The sequence below is a fragment of the Neovison vison genome, chromosome 2 (genome assembly GCF_020171115.1).
Source record: "Neovison vison isolate M4711 chromosome 2, ASM_NN_V1, whole genome shotgun sequence".
Classification (NCBI taxonomy): Eukaryota; Metazoa; Chordata; class Mammalia; order Carnivora; family Mustelidae; genus Neogale; species Neogale vison.
Window position 1 is genome coordinate 81,431,241 of NC_058092.1, and position 18,086 is coordinate 81,449,326.

The window sequence follows — 18,086 nt, forward strand, 5'->3', positions numbered from 1 at the left end:
TTTTTGTTGTGACTTGTGTAGGTCAATGACAGGAGTCACCCTGTAGCCATCTAAGTTCTCTAATTCATCTTACAAATTTATTTCTGATACAAAGAAAAAAATTGTGGAACCTCAGTGAGCTAGACAAGCTACTTCCTGGAGCTGCAGAATTTGAAATTGTTACTTAGAAAAACAAAAGGACAAGCCAAACATGCTGGCTGATAGAACTATCTCAGAGGATCTTCGTAATCTTGTTCACTGTATCAAAGCTGGAACAGAATGGATTGGTAATTCTCTTATCCTATTGGTGTTGCTCAAACTCTTAAACTGAAATGCTGAATTCAAGGCCGATCATTCCATTATTAAAGCTTTAAGTGCCCCACTGTTTTGTATGCATCGAGTATCATAAAATGAGTAATACTGAAAAGCTAGAGTTCGCTACGTTTCCACACTTGATGTACTCCTTCCAAGGCCAAGGAGTCTGGGCTGTCCCCAGTGAAGGCAGGAGACAACTGGGAAAGTTAAGACGTTGCCAGAACCCTGGCACATAACGACCCACAAAGTCCAGAGCCCCCCCAGTGACATCCTTAGAATGGCAGGAGCTGTAGGCCCTCTGCGTTTGCAGGGTTAAGAGAAACAGGTCTCAGGAATCCGACTCTGGTTCATAGTCCCAGTGCCAGGTCCAGCTCAGCATCTGGGCTCGTTATTGCCCCCGGCCTTTTCCGGGTGTCTCACACTGCCAGAGTCACCAACAGCTTCATCCGGACAGAGTGTTTCCTGCTGACTGCAAAGTCCCCAACACCCAGCTCCATTTTGGGCCGGACCAGGGCTCACCTCCTCACTGATCACTTTCCTGCTTGTTTTTGTCTTTCTAAGCTTCAAGTTCCTTTCTTCCACTCTGTCCTCTACCCCGAGCTCAGGGCCAAGTCTGGGTGGGAATGGTGGGCGTTCAATGCCTGGGCTCAAGTTAGGGGATTTCGGCTTTGCTGGGAGGCCTCCCTCCTTCCTCTGTTAGAAAGCAGCGGGGGCGCTGTACGGTCGCCTCTGGCTTCCGAGAAAAGTCTCCCGGGAAAAGTCCCCCGCAAAGAGACCGAGCCTCGCGCCAGGACTGCAAGAAGGAGCTTCGACGGCAGACTCTTAGGCCAGCGTCCTCACCACGCGCGTCGACCGTGGAGACGCAGGGCGCCCCCCAGTGGCCGCCGGGCCGCGCCGCTCCGGGCTGGTGAGGGCGGCGGCAGCGGAAGTGGAGGGGCGGCGGCGGCGGCGGCTGGGCGGCCATGGCAGACGCCGCGCGGGAGGAGCTCTCGGCCCTAGCGGCGATTTTCTGCGGGCCGGACGAGTGGGAAGTGCTGAGTCGCTCAGGTGACTACCCCGGCGAGGGAGGGCCCGGGCGTCCTTCTTCCCCGCCACTGGGACCGGGCTGCCTGCCCCAGGGTCCACCCTCGGGGACCCGGCTAGTGGAAGGATGGAACGGCACGCCCCGGGACTGGAGATGTGTGGGAGCAGCCGACAGAGTGAGGCGACCCCTCCAACGTGGACTGTGTGTCGGCGTGCACTCCGCCCCGCAGGGGACTGAGACCGCAGCGCCCAGGCCGGTGCGGCCCGCCGGCCGGCCCCCGCCCCACCGCCACCGCCACCGGCCGAGCGCCGGGCCCTGCGCCTCTGCAGGGCCCTGGCCCCGGAACGCACTCCGTCCGGCTTTCCGGGCCGCCCGTGTTGACTTCAGGTCTCACCTTGAAAAGAGGCCTGTCCTGACACCCCCAATTTAAACCCAGCTACCCCAGATTACATTGTGTCCTTCCTAAGCTCTGTGCATTATTCCTTCAGGGCACCCACCATAGTTGTAACTCTCTTAAGGGCATTGAGGGTGCCCGGCAGCAGGTGGGCGGGGACCCTGTCTGTTACGTAATCACAAAACTCCAAGCTCCTAGGACAGTGCCAGGCATATGGTGGTTAGTTAAATGTTTGTTGAATGAATGTTTGAATTGGCTCTGTGCTTTATCCGAACCTTTACTCAGTTATGTTTCCTAGTCGATTGCTCTTCTTTTGCGTTTTTCTGGCCCGCTGAAAGGTGGCTGTCAGAGGCTTTTGGCGTGTTGATCTTTCAGCCCGCATGTACTGATGCCCTGTAAACACAAGGTTTCAGAGACACAGCCCTTGTCCTCTGCGAGCTTACAGTCCAGAAGGGTTCTTTTGGCTATTTTTTGATGATAGTTAAAATTTATTGTCCCTGTCTGTGACTTCTATTAAGTAAAAACCAAAACTGCAGATTTTGAAAAAAGTGCAGTGATACAGATAATTTTCAATTTTCACTTAGCTTTTAAATACATTATGTAAATTTTTTGGCATGGGATTTAGCCTTCTGTTATGTTTCAGCAACTATTAAAGTTGCCTTTCGGACCATAGATTGGTTGACCTTTAAGAAAGTAGTCTAAAAATGTTCTGGGTGTTGTGAGAAAACCATCTAGGACTAAGATGGGTTTCGTGCTATCATTTGGTTGGTTATTCACACAGGAAGCCAGAGCCAAGCCTTTTCATTCTTTCTTCCTTGCATCACCTGTGGTCATGTGACCACGATTATGTTCTAGGCACTGTGAACCAATTCCGGTAATGTAGCTGCTTCCTTTTCAGTGCCTGGCCTGTCTTGTATCCTATATAGAAACTGTTGTTGACAGTCCATCCGAAATACTTTATTTTTAGTGTTTTCTTGTCACCCTCCTTCTGATTGGATAGCATTCATAATTCTTCATCATCTTTCTTACTGTCTCCATGTGTCTCTTTATTGATAATTACTTCTGCCTGAGGCAGTTATTTAGGAGATCATCAGTTTTTCTAAATTCTTTCATGATGGCTCAGTTGAAATATCCTGGAAAAATGAACACAAGATTTCCCATCACACCTTAAAGAGGATGGAGTGGTAGTGAGCTGGGTCATGAGTACATAGATAGCTATGCATAAGATACTGCTGACCAGTTAGAGAAAACCTAAAAAAGTAAGCATTGAAAGAAAGAGAGCAGATTCTTAATAGCGAGAACACTGTGGACCCTTTATCTGCTGTTAAATTGAGCATGACTTTCAAGCCATGCCTCCTAATTAATTTAATTCAGCTTTCTGGCATCAATAAGTAATTGAATTATAAAAGAATTCAGTGTAACAACTTAGGACATTTTGTTGCTGAAAGGTTCATTGGAGAATAGAACAATTGAGTGATTGAAATAAGGATGTTTGATGTCCACAAATGGGAATTAAGGGTAAGGTAAGGCTTTCTTTAATAGACCACAGTAAACATAAGTGGGCTGCTGGCTGTCGTTCTCACGGTCACTGTCAGCCTGGGTTGGACGATAGAAGATTGATACCAGAACATTAACACCATCAGTTTTATTCTGGCCTCCCCACAAATAATGCTGCTGCTTGTTGCCACTGGAATCAGGAGAACATCCCAGTGGGTGGGATTGCACTTCTGGTATGAGATTGCCCAGGAAGGGTTAGGCTCCCAACCCAGGGGTCAACTATTAAGACCATCAGATTGAAGAGGCTGACTAATTGAAATCAGTTAAGTTGGGCTAATTTATGTTGGGAATTTCAGGGGATATATGCACATGGCCTCTTTACAGTGGTTACAGTAAGCCTATAGTAAGAAGCATCAGGTATAACTGTCTCTTAAAGGTACAAATGATGTAAACCCCCACACTGCTGTCTACTAGGGAGGGCTATGGGTAGACCAAATCAGAAGTATTCTGCCCCTCCTTGTATAGTGCAGTCAGGCCAGGTGCCAAGTTTAATGGGGTCACCTTCCATGTACTTCATACTTCAAATGAATCTTACCTGATGAGGGGTACTCTTAGCTTTTTCATAGAGAAGTTAACTCAGGCTGGTTAAGTAACCATCAGGCACCAGAGTATATGGACCCTTAATAGAGATGGGGCTGCTGCATGAGGAAAAGAATTCTTAGCAAGGATAACACTTACGAAAGAGCAATAAGAGCCCCCATAGAAAGGAGATGGGTGTCACCCAACTTATGTTCAGAGTAATTCTACAGGGGTGTGTGCGGGCATGCATCTGTGTGCACACCTATCAGGTAAAATGGATACTGTTATAAATCCTCATTTTCCTGATAGTTGAGGGTCACAGATTATATTGCTGTAGTCAGTGCTCATTATATGTGGAGTTGTAGTTCTGGAAATTATCTTGTGGATCAGAAACTTGTAAAATGGGAGGTATATAAGACTCAGTATCATATAATATGTTGCACAGTAGCTTCAGCATGAATTTTTGTCTTCTGCTAACACTCATGTTCAGATTGGATTGGGCCCTCTTGCAAAATGAATCATGACTGTCACCCACTGACCCCTCTAAATCTGCTCAGCTCTGTTTCCTGCTGATTGTCAGTACCGTGCTCACCTCTGCAAAATCAATTCAGCCTTGAACTTGACTTCTAAAGGATGGGATTGCCACTTTTAGTTTCACTTATTTTTAGTTTTCCTTTTGTTTTTCCTGTAACCACATTTTTAAACACATATAAAAATCCAGCCATAGTATAAAAACAAGCACAAGAGGATGCATACTTGTGGCGAGCTGCCTGGGAGGAAGAGGAAAGAAAGCCCCGTGCAATGAAGTACAACAGGGGACTAGGGCCTGCTTCTTGGTTTTCTGAACAACGGCTTACTTTGAGATATCTAAAAATTGAAGAAAAAAAGAAGCAAATAAAAGGAAAGTCAGTTGTATGTGATTTCTTAATGGGCTCCAAATGAATCTTGAAGAATGCATTCTATTAAATTGTTTACATTTTCCAATGTCTTCTGTTATTGGACAGTATTTATTAAGTCCCTATTGTGTAGCTATGAAAAACAGAAATTCTTAAAAATAACACTGCTGTGGAATTTGGGGTTCAGTTCAGTTTCTCTAGTTTGATTTTCTGTTGTTTGGAGTGTGGTTAGGTGTACAATTTCTTTCATGTACTTGTAAGGAAGAACAAGGTCTGAAACCTATTTTGGTTAGTGTTCTATTTATGAAATTGATACACTTATAAGGCAGAGTGACTTACTTAAAAAAACAAACAAACAAACAAACAACTAGGGAATTTATATGTGAATTTCAACCAGAGGCAAGGCCTACATCTTTTGGTAGGTTCTTTAGGTTAAAATAGTCTTGAAACTTATGAAAATTTCAGTTTTCTAGGGCAAGTGTAAGTTTTCTAGGGCAAAGGTGTTTATTGACAATGATGAGTTTGTAAGTTAATGTGTTTTTTGAGCTCAGGGAGGGGCAAAGATTAGTGTTAGATTTAGAGCACGATTATTTTTTCTGTTAATCACTCTAAGCTGTTAATAGTCTTAAAGCAGAGAGAGACAATTTTGTTTTTTGTGTCTCTCTTTTCTTTTAATGAAAAAAATCAGATAGACAGTACATGTGGTTATATGAAAAATTCTGACATGAGAGAGAGCCAGTTTAATTGCATGTACAAACTAAAGCAGATATGAAATGGAAAGGTAATGCACATACTTCTAGAGTTTTAGGGAGAAAATGAGTTTTTAAAAGAATATAATTTTATTACCACATTAAATATCAGCAGAGTGGGGTCATTATTGGGCTTTTCATTTTCCTATAGAGATAACAGCATTTTGTGTAATTTTAGTTTGCAGCCCCAGTATGTGTGTATGTGTTGGGGTGGGTGGGGGGAATGGGCAGAGTCACTGTCTCTGAGAAGACCAATTAGGAAGAATGTTAATCCTTTCCAGTTCTTGAAAGAATCAAAGCAATTTTTCTTCTAAACATATAACTAATAATTTTATAGTTTTCTAAGGCAAAAGTAAGGATTTCTCTTACTGCTTTTTTTTTTTTTTTTTTTTTGAGAAAGAGAGAGATGAGGGGTAGAGAGGGAGAGAGAAAATCCCAAGCAGGCTCCACACCCAGCATGGAGCTCTGTTCCACCACCCCGAGATTATGATCTGATGCGAAATGGAGAGCTGAATGCCCAACCAACTGAGCCACCCAGGTTCCCCTCCCCCTTGTTTTCTATTTGCTGCCTAGGACCAGAAAATCCCTAAGAGAGAAAAATGAAAACTGGTAAGGATTTGAAAGGCCAGCTCAATAGCATTTTCCTACTTTCTCCCTGAACTGCCTGTTTCTGTCAGTTGGTTACCTGCACTGGGGAGGAACAGGTATATACATACTTACACAGCAGAGATTGAAACACTGTGGGTTTCAGGGGTTTGATCAGGAAGGGATTCTTGCTTGAAGGGAAAGCTTGCTTTGTGGACACAGGTACTGTATTAGTTTCCTGTGGCTACTGTAACAGATTTCCAACAATTGGTGGCTTAAAATAACACCCGTTTTTTTCTCTTGTCATCCTGAAAGTCAGGAGTCTGAAATCAGCTTCACCAGACTAAAAGCAAGTGGTCAGCAGGGTTGTGTTCCCTCTGGGGGCTGGAGGAGGAGAATCCACTTCTTTGCCTTTTCCAGCTGCTAGAGCTCATTTCTTGCATCCCTTTGCTCATGGTCCTTTTCTGTCTTCAAAGTTGGTAGCATGGCATCTGACTGCAGTGATTACATTGCCTTGGACACTTGTGATTACATTTTTCTTGTGATTACATTTAGGTCCCATCTCGGGATCCATAACCCAGTCACATCTGCAAAGGCCCTTTGCCATGTTCTGGCAATTAGGACATATACATTGTGGGACCATTATTTAGCCTATCACAGGAAGCAAGGACTTCTGCACCTGTGAGCCCCATGGTTACAAGCTAGCGTTCAGAGCTATTTATCTGTAAAATTTAAAAGCTTCTTATAACTTATGAATTATTTCTTGGCTATTGTCTAAAAAGAAAATTTTAGATAGTCCAGTGTCGCCCTCGACCCGCAAGGACAACAAGAAGCCCCGGTTCAGATGTATCTTCTCTCTATTTCCGCAAGTCTACACACTTATATACGTTTACATGATCAATCAGCGAACAGGGTGACCAATAAGGGGCCAAGCAATGGGGAGAGCCAGTGAGAGTCCTGTTACTATGCTGATTAAATTTGAACAGCCAATGACTATGTCCTCCTTTAGGCAAGCTTCACCAGAACGTTCGTTGTTTACTTGCACCGTATTTTGCTGGCAGTGAGCCAAGCACCATCTTGTAATGGCGGGGACTTTCCCAGCCAGAGGTGGTCCCCGACAGTCCAGTGGTGAAGAAAGTAGTTCATTTGGTTCAACCATAATAATTCTGGTGTGAGAGTACCACAGAATAAGTTCAAAATACCATGGAAATCGTAAGACAGATTTTATAGGGGTGATGTTCATTTATGATGAAGGTATGAAGATCTTTAGAAGTTATGCCTCCCTTTCAGGGAGAAAGTAGGCTCCCTAAAGGATTTCTGGAGAATTTATTCCATCTAATAGTCATACATTGTCTGTAGGTGTATTTATAGTGCCCATTTCACATAGTGAAATGTACTGATCCAACTGACATTTAGGGACTCTATTTAGTAATAAAATATTTTAAAAAATAAGGAACTCGGTGGAAGAAAGAAGGGTTTTGAGAGACATGATGAATTGTAGAGGAATATACTAAGGTTTGGAAAATTTTTCTTTATCCATACCCATTTTACTTAGGTAAACACATTTTAGTTGTATCATTTTTTTAAGAAATATTTAATTTATTTATTGATTTGACAGACAGAGATGGCAAGTAGGCAGAGAGGCAGGCAGAGAGAGAGGAAGAGAAGCAGGCTCCCCGCTGAGCAGAGAGCCCGATGCGGGGCTCAACCCCAGGATCCTGGGATCATGACCTGAGCTGAAGGCAGAGACTTTAACCCATTGAGCCAGCCAGGTGCCCCTAGTTGTATCATTTTAATATGGTCTTTATAATGGTTGCTGTCTATGTTCCTGGGTAGTGTCTTTAAATAGTAGTTCTTTGCCACTGATACCAAAGAGTCTATTTAACCAACAACAAAGAAAACCTTTCTGTAGCAGATGTGTTTGGTCCTGTGTGAATCAACGTCTGTAACAATAGCTTTTACATAAGTGGAATCAGGTGACTAGAAAGCCACAGTAGTGTTCTGTTTGGTTCTTATGGGGCGGGGTGCGGGGCGTAGCCAGGTTCCAGTTGTTGAGGCTGTTGAGCAGCAATCCAAGTATGAAAATGAGAAAGGTTTGCCTGTTTCTGTCATGAAGGAGGATGGAACAAGGGCGTGTGGAGAAAGAAGCAGGGGTAGAGAGAGGCAAGTTAGCTTCAAAGATACCCGTCTGCACCCAGTTCTGTTCTACTCTGCTCTTCTGATGTGTGTGCTTCTGCCCCCTGCAGAATGAATCAGCCTGACGTTTTATCAACTTTTTGAAAAGTGGGGTGAAGCGGTGTGGAACACATCAGAGGGGTGAAGTGGAGCAAATCTGAAAGGGAGCAATGTTTCATCTCCTAGCCTGTGTGTGCCTCCCCCTCCTCCTCGTGGAGCCAGAGAGGGCTGAATTGATGTCCGCCCCATTTTAGTTCATTCTGCTACCTTCATGTTACACTGATACTAATACATTTGAAGTCAGAAAAGAGCAGGGCCTGGCAGTTACTGTTTCATGCACAGTCATCAGTTTCTCGGGCCCTGCAACTACACTGCGTTGTGGTGTTTGCTTTGACTTGAATCTGCCACCCGATGACCTGCCTTGGATGCACTGTGTAACTTTTAAGTTAATCACTGATTTTACGTATATGCAGCACTGTTTCTCTGTATGTTCATGTGAGTTCATTACGAGTTTCCAGAATTAGAACTAAGTGAGGGTAGAAAAAAAAAAAAATCGTGTGATGAGAAAGCCTTCTGGTAAACCTGACCAGAAATGGGGCACTAGCCAGTGGAAATGCCTCAGAAGCTCTGGATGCTGGGATGCAGGAATCCATGTGTATATGTGTGTGGTTGAAGAAGAGAATCTGTAAATCACGGCTCTCTTGGGATTATGTGTCTCTTTGTAAAATATCTCCAGTTTTCTCATGAAACATCAATTGACATTGGAAATGAAAATCTTAACTTCTTAGTGTGCCACTCAAATCGAATTATGTATAGCTAATCATTATTTTTGGATGCTTTCCAGGGACAGAGGGGACGGTGTTCAGAATTCTCACAAAAGCTGAAGGCCTCATGGGTGCCGACGTACCTTTAGAATTGGTGTTCCATTTGCCGGTCAATTACCCTTCATGTTTACCTGGTATCTCAGTTCACTCTGAACACCTGACCCGGGCCCAGTCCATGACTGTGAAGGAGAAGTTACTTAAGCAAGCAGAGAACCTTTTGTCGGAACCTATGGTCCACGAGCTGGTGCTCTGGATTCAGCAGAATCTCAGGCATGTCCTCAACCAACCAGAAACTGGAAGTGGCAGTGAAAAGTGTACTTCTGCAACTGGCATGACTGTGGATGATGGACTGTGGCTAACTCTTTTGCATTTAGATCACATGAGAGCAAAGACCAAATATGTCAAAACTATTGAGAAGTGGGCTTCCGATTTAAAGCTGACAGGAAAACTGATGTTTGTGGGTAAAATAATACTGATTTTACTACAAGGAGACAGAAGCAATATCAAGGTGCCAAAAAGTTTAATGTTGAATATGAATTGGGCTATTTTCTGCTAAAATGGTGTGTCTGTAAGTGTGTTTTGTGACAGTGGGACAGGTTAATCATTAAGATGTTCATGGATCTCCATTTTTTTAAAGAATGTCTCTAACTTCTAATTACAACAACAAACTTACAAACCTTGAAGAATAAGTAGATTATATTTTTAAAAATTATTCCATATAATGAAAGGGATAGGTCATTTAAAAAATCTCTATAGTGCATGAATTTTGTTTCTTTAGTTAGCTTTGAGCCTCAACTTTATTAAATGTGCACTAAAAGTTTGTGCATATCTGTATTCCATTCCTCAGGCACAGTGTCTGTCTGTGGGTACTGTCTAACTTTTTGGCAGTTAAAAACATATTCAGACACTTTAATTTGGCTTCTATAATACCTGGAAAGAGGAGCTGATCCCTCCTAACCAGGATTTAATGTTAGTGGAAGTAGCATCGTTACACTGTCAGCTTGTCACCTCCTACCTAACTTTTGTTTTCCACCTGACTTGTCTCAGCAGCTGCTTTCAAAATCATGATCTTCTTCAGATTCTCCAAGTTCGCACGCTCAACTCACCTAACCTATTTTATGTGGGACCAGACAAGGAAAGCTGCTTATTATATTTTAAATCTTGAAAGCACTACAAATCACTTAATAGGTTTATGCTTTCAGATGGGTTGGATCAAGAATACTTCAATTGAATTTATTCAAAACAGATTTAGTTTGCACAACCTATAATCTGAAAGATTTGTAGAATAACTACCTAGCTTTTTCAGAATGGGTGCTTATCACAATACTTATTTGGCATTTGGTTAACCAGATTAGTGCTGGGGTTATAGCATATAGATACCACAAATAATTAAAGTTGAATCAGTCTTGGTTTGAGGTCTGACCAAAGTACCAGATACTGCAAGGTGATTTATAGTATATCTCTAAAACTTGACATTCTGGGTAAACTCCTGGCTGACAGAATGAATACAAATTAATTTCCTTGTTCATATTTCCCTAAAAGGCTCAGATTTTTCTTTAAGCCGGCTCAGGAGAGTTAGGTTAAGAGCAGCTGTTTTGCAGATGTCACTCAGATTGGATCCTTCAATTGATAAGTATTTATTTCATATGACTAGAACTTTGCTAATATAGAGGAATTGTACTTTTTATTTAAAGAGTTCTTTCTTTTTTATGAGCTTTCCCTAAAATGCCATTTAATGTAAATATCTCTGTTAAAATTTTTAAGATTATATATCAGGATTGAGAATTACAGGTACGTATTTATAGATGTCATCCAATTTGGACTGGTAAGTGCTGTGTGCCTGTTAATTTCTTTCAGATGCAGAAGTAGTCATAACACTACCATTAGCTGGTACTGTTAATTGTGCCAAAGCACTGTGTGCCAGGGTGTCCTCTGTGCGCTTTGCACAAATTAACTCTTTTAATCATCACAGCTTCCCATAAGGTAGGTACCGTTCTGAGTACCATTTTATGGAGTAGATTCCTGAGGCACAGTGGGCTTAAGTAACCAGCCTGGAATCAGATCTAGGAGGCTGTGCAGTCCAGATTTAACCCTGTGTTGTTTGAAGGCCTCCTTCTACCAGCACATTCTGCTGCCTAGTATAGAAAGACAGTGTAGCCCTCTTACTGCTTGATTCAGAAAGAGAGTACTCTAGGCAGGAAAATAAGCCTGCAGATGCATGGCTCCTTTAAAACTAGGACTTGGAGATTCAGAGTAAGATATGTACTTAATGTACTGATTTATCATTTAGGAGTACCTGCTTCTTCAAAAAACCTCCAAAGTAGATGTGGACTCAAGTGGAAAGAAATGCAAAGAGAAAATGATTAGTGTACTGTTTGAAACAAAAGTACAGACAGAACACAAAAGGTATAATTTAGTACTATTGCAGATGGAAAAGTAACTGAATCGATAATTATACTCTGACAAATCTAGGCATATTCATGAGTTTCTCTTGTATAATGCAGGTTTCTGGCATTTGAAGTCAAAGAGTATTCATCGTTGGATGCGTTACAAAAGGAATTTGAAACTGCAGGACTTAAGAAGCTTTTCTCTGAATTTGTGCTTGGGCTGGTAAAATGAAATGGAAGACAGGAATCTTTTAGTCAGACAGCGGTGGCTTTTTGTTTTGTTTTGTTTTGTGTTTTATAGTGGATTTTGGGAATGGTTAATTGAAATTATCGTAAGGAAACAATTTTAAAGTTTCTCTGAAGCAAAATGATAGACACCATTCTAACTTCAGGAACAAAAGCCCATTTTGCTTATGGATTATTAAACTTTAAAAATGCCCATATATTCTAATTTTTGGCAGTAAAGGCTAGGTTTAATAGATGGAATGTTATTTGAAAGATAAATATGAAATGATGGTAAATGAGCCCTTGTAATTATATAGAGGATTTGTTTGGAACTGTGCAATTTTCTAGCTAATTTTCTTGTAATTAAATGAATTTTTTTAAAGATTTCTTTTCATGTTTACTTTTTTCATGTTTACATTTTTAGCATTTGGTCATGATTTTCCCCAATTCAGCTTATTATATCTATGTTTTAAGTTGGATGTTATGAAAAATATAACACTGATTTCTTTGTGCAAGTATGTAAACTGTCAGTTTAAATACAGACCAAAGAAGTTCTATAGAACTTGACTTTTGATCACTTTCTTTGGGGTCCTAGATAGCATAGTACTTATTAGTACACTAGTTAGTTATAGGACTAGGGAGTCGATTAAAATTAAAGTTAATATTATTATTTTGGGGAGGAGGGGCAGAAGAGGGAGAGAGAGAATCTTAAGCAGGCTCTATAATGTGGGGTGTGCTCTCACGACTCTAAATTCATGACCTGAGCTGAAATCAAGAGTCACATGCTTAACTGACTGAGCCACCCAGATGCCCCTTAAAATAATTTTTGAAAAAACTTATTTTCGGGTTTTATAAGAAAAGAAATGTTTCACATAAAATGAACTTGACTTGTTAGATGGAAGAAATTATATAGAGATACTATTTTTTATTTCTTAGGAAATCTGTTAAAATATGATAATCTTAAAATATATAATGACCTAAGGAGAGAAGAAGCCATAAAATGAAGACTTGTATTACAATCTGTAAAAAAAGTGTAAGGAGGCATTTATGTTTGAGAAAAGGTATTTGTGTTCATAAAGCCAAGTGTGCTTCCAAAATAAGGGGCCAAATGATAGAGGAAAAGGCCATGCAAATCCCTCTCACTGCAATCTGTGAAGTACAGTGATGTCATTATAAAATCATGAAATGTTGTAGCATGCAGGTAGTGTTTCTTTCTTTCTTTTTTTAATTATTATTTTTTTGCAGGTAGTGTTTCTTGACAGTGCTGTTCTGGGACTTTGGTGGTTCAATTTGATTTTCTCACTTTCAGGCACCCTTATAATTAAATTGTACCTCCTATTGATCGTCTTATGGGGTTCTAATGAGAAGGGAATTTTGATTCATTTTACCTCATTCCAGGGTATTTATGATTTTTTTCTTGGAGAACAGGTAAATGTAGTTAGGTTGTTCTATGGGAACAGCAGATGGCAAGGAGAAGCTAGGCTACTGGTATGCTCAACTGAAAATAGACTGGAGAATTGAGGCTGGTCATTATTACTACTACTTCATTTGATTTACTAAGTAAGGAGGTCAAAGGTTATTGCCATCAAAGCTGTAACACTAAAAAGGCTGTAACAGTAAAACTGGGACTCCTGAAGGACTACACTGTAAGAGTAAGACTGAAGTGTAAATAAACTAATTGTCCTAGTACTATAGCTAAACTTTGAGGATTCTGTTAGGTCCAGAAAGTCTTAAACTTTGAATTTGGATTAAAGTAGTCTGTGATCCTAATGCCCCCATATCCTCCAGATCTTTGGAGAAAAATAACATTATCCTAGGCATCAAATTTTATCTATTTTAAAATTTAAAAATTTATCTATTTTAAAATAGTAGGGGTCTGGTCTGAATTTTATCACAACAGAACAGCTAGTCCTTTATTTTACTTTGATTCTTCTTTGTTCAAGTGTTTTCTGCACCATGCTTTGTGGCTCTCCCAACTTTCAGCTTCAGATTTGACCCTCTAGAGAAGAAGCTGAATCAGGCAAAATTGAATAATGGTAGTAACTTTCTCCAAATTAATTAAATTTCTATTTGATAAAATTATGTTTAAAAAGTATTAGTTATGATTAGTTTCTTGGATGTTTACATCTGAGTCTTTCACAAATACATCAGAGTGCAAAACTAACCTTGACAGTATTAGAGACTTATATAAATTTAATTTGACCATCTCTGGATAAAAGAAAATTTAAAATTATATGCAAAAAATCTTTAAGAGTCTTTCTGATAGTTTCTTACCTTTGGAGGAAGAGAATTGCTTCCATTGATATTTTTACCTCAAACTCTAATGCTTTCTTTTCAGCCTGAGGTACTTATGAAGAGATAGTTAGGACTCCCAGAAGACAGAAGAGGTGAGGCCAAGGGCTGGGACTCCTGAAGGACTACACTGTAAGAGTAAGACTGAAGTGTAAATAAACTAATTGTCCTAGTACTATAGCTAAACTTAGAGGATTCTGTTAGGTCCAGAAAGTCTTAAATTTTGAATTTGGATTAAAGTAGTCCGTGATTCTAATGCCCCCATATCCTCCAGATCTTTGGAGAAAGATAACATTATCCTAGGCATCAAATTTTATCTATTTTAAAATTTTAATATTAATTTTATTTTAAATTCAATATCCAGCAAATTTTAAATTTTAAAATTCAATATCCAGCAAATAATCAGATAACTGGAATCATGAATAGACAAGATATTATCAGCAAAAAACAACAGAAAAAATAGACAATAGAAATAGAACCACAGGAACTCTACTGCTGGAATTATTAGACATAGATCATGGAACAGTTATGCTTAGTATATTCTAATAGACAAAAGCCAAACTTGGAACTGGTATTAGAAACCATAAAAGGTGACATGGTATATTTGTATTTGAAAAATAACAAAATAAAAAACAAATAGAAATTTTAGAACTGAAAAATAAAATAATTAAAGAAATAGCTAATGAGTTAAAGCCCAGTTAGGAAATCCTAAACCAGCTTAGGTATTTCAAACAGTGAATTTAAAACAGGAATTGGTTAGAAGGCTGGGAGAGCAAAAAGGAGAAGGAATGGGTCTGGATGACAGAAAAGAAAAAGAGGGGAGGGTGATGTTCTCAGAGTTCAGAAATGGCCAAGAGTGTATTCCTGCTGCTGCACTTTAAAAACTGTTGCAATTGGTACCAGATCTGCTCACGTGGTGCTGCCTAGACCAGAGCTAAAGGTGCTGATAGGTACTATCTCTGGTCTGTTGGAATTGCCACTTGCTACCACTACAGCAAATGCCAGCAACTATCACACACAGTACCCTGTGCTGCCTTCAGATCTTCCAGCAGTTCCTCCAAAATTGACCAAGCCCAACAGGAATCCAGCTGGCAAAAAAGTCTGGGAAATGTAGTTAGAATATACCAACCCAGAAGAACAACAGAATAGAGGAGGATGTGTGTGTGTGTGTGTGTGTGTGTGTATGTGTGAAGTGAGGGGAGAGACCCAAGTGCCCATAGGAGGTAACCAGCACAATCTTCCTCTTAGCTATTAAGCTTTCCCACATACTCCCTACCCATATTTAAATTTCTGTACAATTTTTATGCTTCCATCTATGCAGACTTAGCTATATTTTGTACAAATAAAGAGATTTTTGCCTTTTCCCTCAAAGGGGGAGAACTAAAGTCCCATCAGTTACTATTATACTCACCGGTGTTAATTCTTCTAGTTCAATCACAATTCCACAATTCCACCGGGATGTTCTGTAACCTGAAGATAAAACTATAAAGTTCACCACCACCACGATCTCTTATATCTAACTTGAGGGAAGGAAGGCGAAGAACTTGAGGGAAGAGGGAAGGAAAAATAGTTAATAAATACAAAGATAAACAGAACAAACATTGAAGCAAATTTTCATGAGTTCTTCGGTACTTTTATAACTGGTCATTAACCTATAGCTGGTATTTATAACTTCTTCCTCTACTCTTTGCTCTTGGTCAGCTCTTTTACTGGTCAAGGCTCTCTACCTAGTATAGTGGCCAGAACTTCATTTCGGAAGGATCTAAGTCCTCAATAGTTGAGTTGCTTGTTAACTTTGACTATAGAACAAGAAATATTAAGTGGCAAATCAGAGGATTTCCTGGGGTCCTGACATAGTTCTTATTGACCTCACTGTATATCAGTAACCCAATTTTGCTGGATCTGGGTCAGCATCCCAGCCATAATGGGAACCTCTTTCTTTGCTTGTTGGTTTAATATCATAAGGAGCCTAATATATTTGAGTGTCAATCTCAACTTCTAATTGATTTGAGCCATTTTGCGTGCCCTGGTAGAAACATTCTTTCCATGGGAACTAAGATTGCCAAATCAGCAGAGCCCAAGTTTACAGAGGTGAGAAAAAATTCAGTGAGTGGGTTATTAAATATAATATGGATAGAAGTCCATCCTATTGTTATTCCCTGATTTTTGGACCCTCGTATTCTGGCAGTGGGAGAAATACATCTTATACCGATCACTGATTCAAAATACTTTTTTATCTTATATAATAGTACCTCAGCTTTTCAGAATCTTGCCTCCCAGCTGGCCAAGTAACTGAGTTTTTTGTAGGTCACTATATTACTTTATCAAGCTGGCTACTTCTGTGTGATTTGGTACAGGGAAAGACCTATGAATTTCATAGTCATGAGTCCATTGCTACATTTCTTTTGTTGTGAAATAAATTTCTCATTTAGATGTTGTATTTTGTTCTCACAATGTCTATAATATTGTGGTTGGTAGTATTATAGGAAGGGACTTCTGATTCATATCCAAAATAAGGCTTTCATGTTTTTATAAAAACAAATTGCTGGCTCTTCCACTAGAGAAGAGATCCAATGTGATTAACTAGCAACTAGGCAGATGGTATCTCCCAGGAAGTGAGGCCCTACGGGTAGCTCAGCGTTGATATCTGTTCAGAGCAGGTTAGGCACTTGCCAGTGATAACAGCAAGGTCAGTTTTGGTGAGAGAAATTTTATGTTGCTGAGCCCATGTATAACTTCCATCCCTGCTGCCACATTTGCTTTGTAGAAGAGCCCACTGAGCAGGCACTGGGATGCTAGGGAAAGAAATTGACTGATGTCTACAGGATGAGTCAACCTGTCCATTTGATCAATGAAGACTTTCTTCAGAGTGGTTGCCCTTTGATAAGCATCACATGGGACACAAATATCCTCATATTTTGTGCTCGTCCCTAGGCGTCCATTCAGGTATCTCTGCCTCATCTCCTTGTCATTAGTCTTCTGATCTCCTTCTTTCAAAGGGACTGATTTTCTGGCCAATCCATTAGCCACTGCCCATGAAATACTGTAGATCTATACCATGGACATTTCTTTACCTAGACAAGGTAGATAGCCAGAAGTACTCCTCCAAGCTCTGCCTACTGAGAAGATTTCACTTTAACCTTTCAGAGATATTCTAGACTGGAATGGTAATTGCTGAAGCATATTGTGAAGGACCATCTGTATCGCAGGCCTGAGTTCGTCCTTCCTTGGCTAACATGTTATGGGCGCTGCTCATGACGCGAGAAGAATCTCGTGCAATAGTTGCTGTAAGCATCTCAGCCACTTGATCACGGAGCCTGCCTGTGCCTTCAGGACCTGCTTGAGCTTGATCTTGCACACATCACTTTATTGTACATACTCAAATTTAAGATTTCATTGATGAAATAATACCCAGTTCATGGTATAGGTAGCTGGGTCACATGGTCAGTTGGTATTCCACAGTCAAGTGTTCAATCTCATCCAAGATCCAGGAGCAGGCTAGGAGGTCTTTTTTAAGAGAAGGATACTTATACATAAAAGAGAGCATGGCTTTGATTTAAAACCCTAAGTTCCACTGTGCTTGTGAGGGGCTCTACATAACATCACCACAGGCCATAACGGCACTGAGCTTCATTGGGTCTTCTGGGTGGCAAGGTCCACTCAGCAAGCAACTTGTACTGCAGTTTGGATCTGTAACCTTTTCCTGCTTTGGGCCCCACTCAAAACAGGCAACTCCATGGGTTAATCATCAAATGGGCAGAAAATCACATTGAAAGACAAAATATATTGCCTCCAGGATCCAGAGATGCCTAGGAATCACTGTACTTAAGTGGCAGGCATAGAAGGGGAAGCAACTTGGGATATCCTGGGATATACCTGACAACACTGGAGCCCTAAAAACTTCATCATGCTTTTGGGCTTCTGAATTTGTGTGGGTTTTTATCTCCCTCTTTTGGGTAAGGTATTTAGAGTACTTGCTAATTTCTGTTTACCAGATTTAATTGGCATGCTGTTCAGAGGGATGTTAAAATGAATGAAGTCCTTTAATACTGAATTATGACCCAGAGCCAGAGCTATGATATAGTCCCAAAGTAAAATATAGTTGTGAAGTCAAAGTTTCAGGCTGTACTTGCTAGGTAAAAACAAACTGCTTCTAATGGGCTTT

At 40.6% G+C, this 18,086-nt stretch overlaps 1 protein-coding gene across 3 annotated transcripts; it reads left to right on the plus strand.

The window, feature by feature from the left end:
* Positions 1-1,250: 1,250 nt before the first annotated feature.
* Positions 1,251-12,011, plus strand: RWDD3 (RWD domain containing 3). Of its 3 annotated transcripts, XM_044238732.1 has the most exons (4): positions 1,251-1,341; positions 9,038-9,525; positions 11,308-11,423; positions 11,522-12,011. In XM_044238732.1, the coding sequence occupies exons 1-4, from the start codon at positions 1,257-1,259 to the stop codon at positions 11,634-11,636; spliced, it is 804 nt and encodes a 267-aa protein (XP_044094667.1). In that variant the 5' UTR covers positions 1,251-1,256; the 3' UTR covers positions 11,637-12,011. The 3 variants fall into 3 exon arrangements, with proteins under 3 accessions (XP_044094667.1, XP_044094669.1, XP_044094668.1); XM_044238734.1 differs by lacking the exon at positions 11,522-12,011 and having other exon boundaries at positions 9,038-9,478; positions 11,308-11,384; XM_044238733.1 differs by lacking the exon at positions 11,522-12,011 and having other exon boundaries at positions 9,038-9,577; positions 11,308-11,362.
* The last annotated feature ends 6,075 nt before the right edge of the window (positions 12,012-18,086 follow it).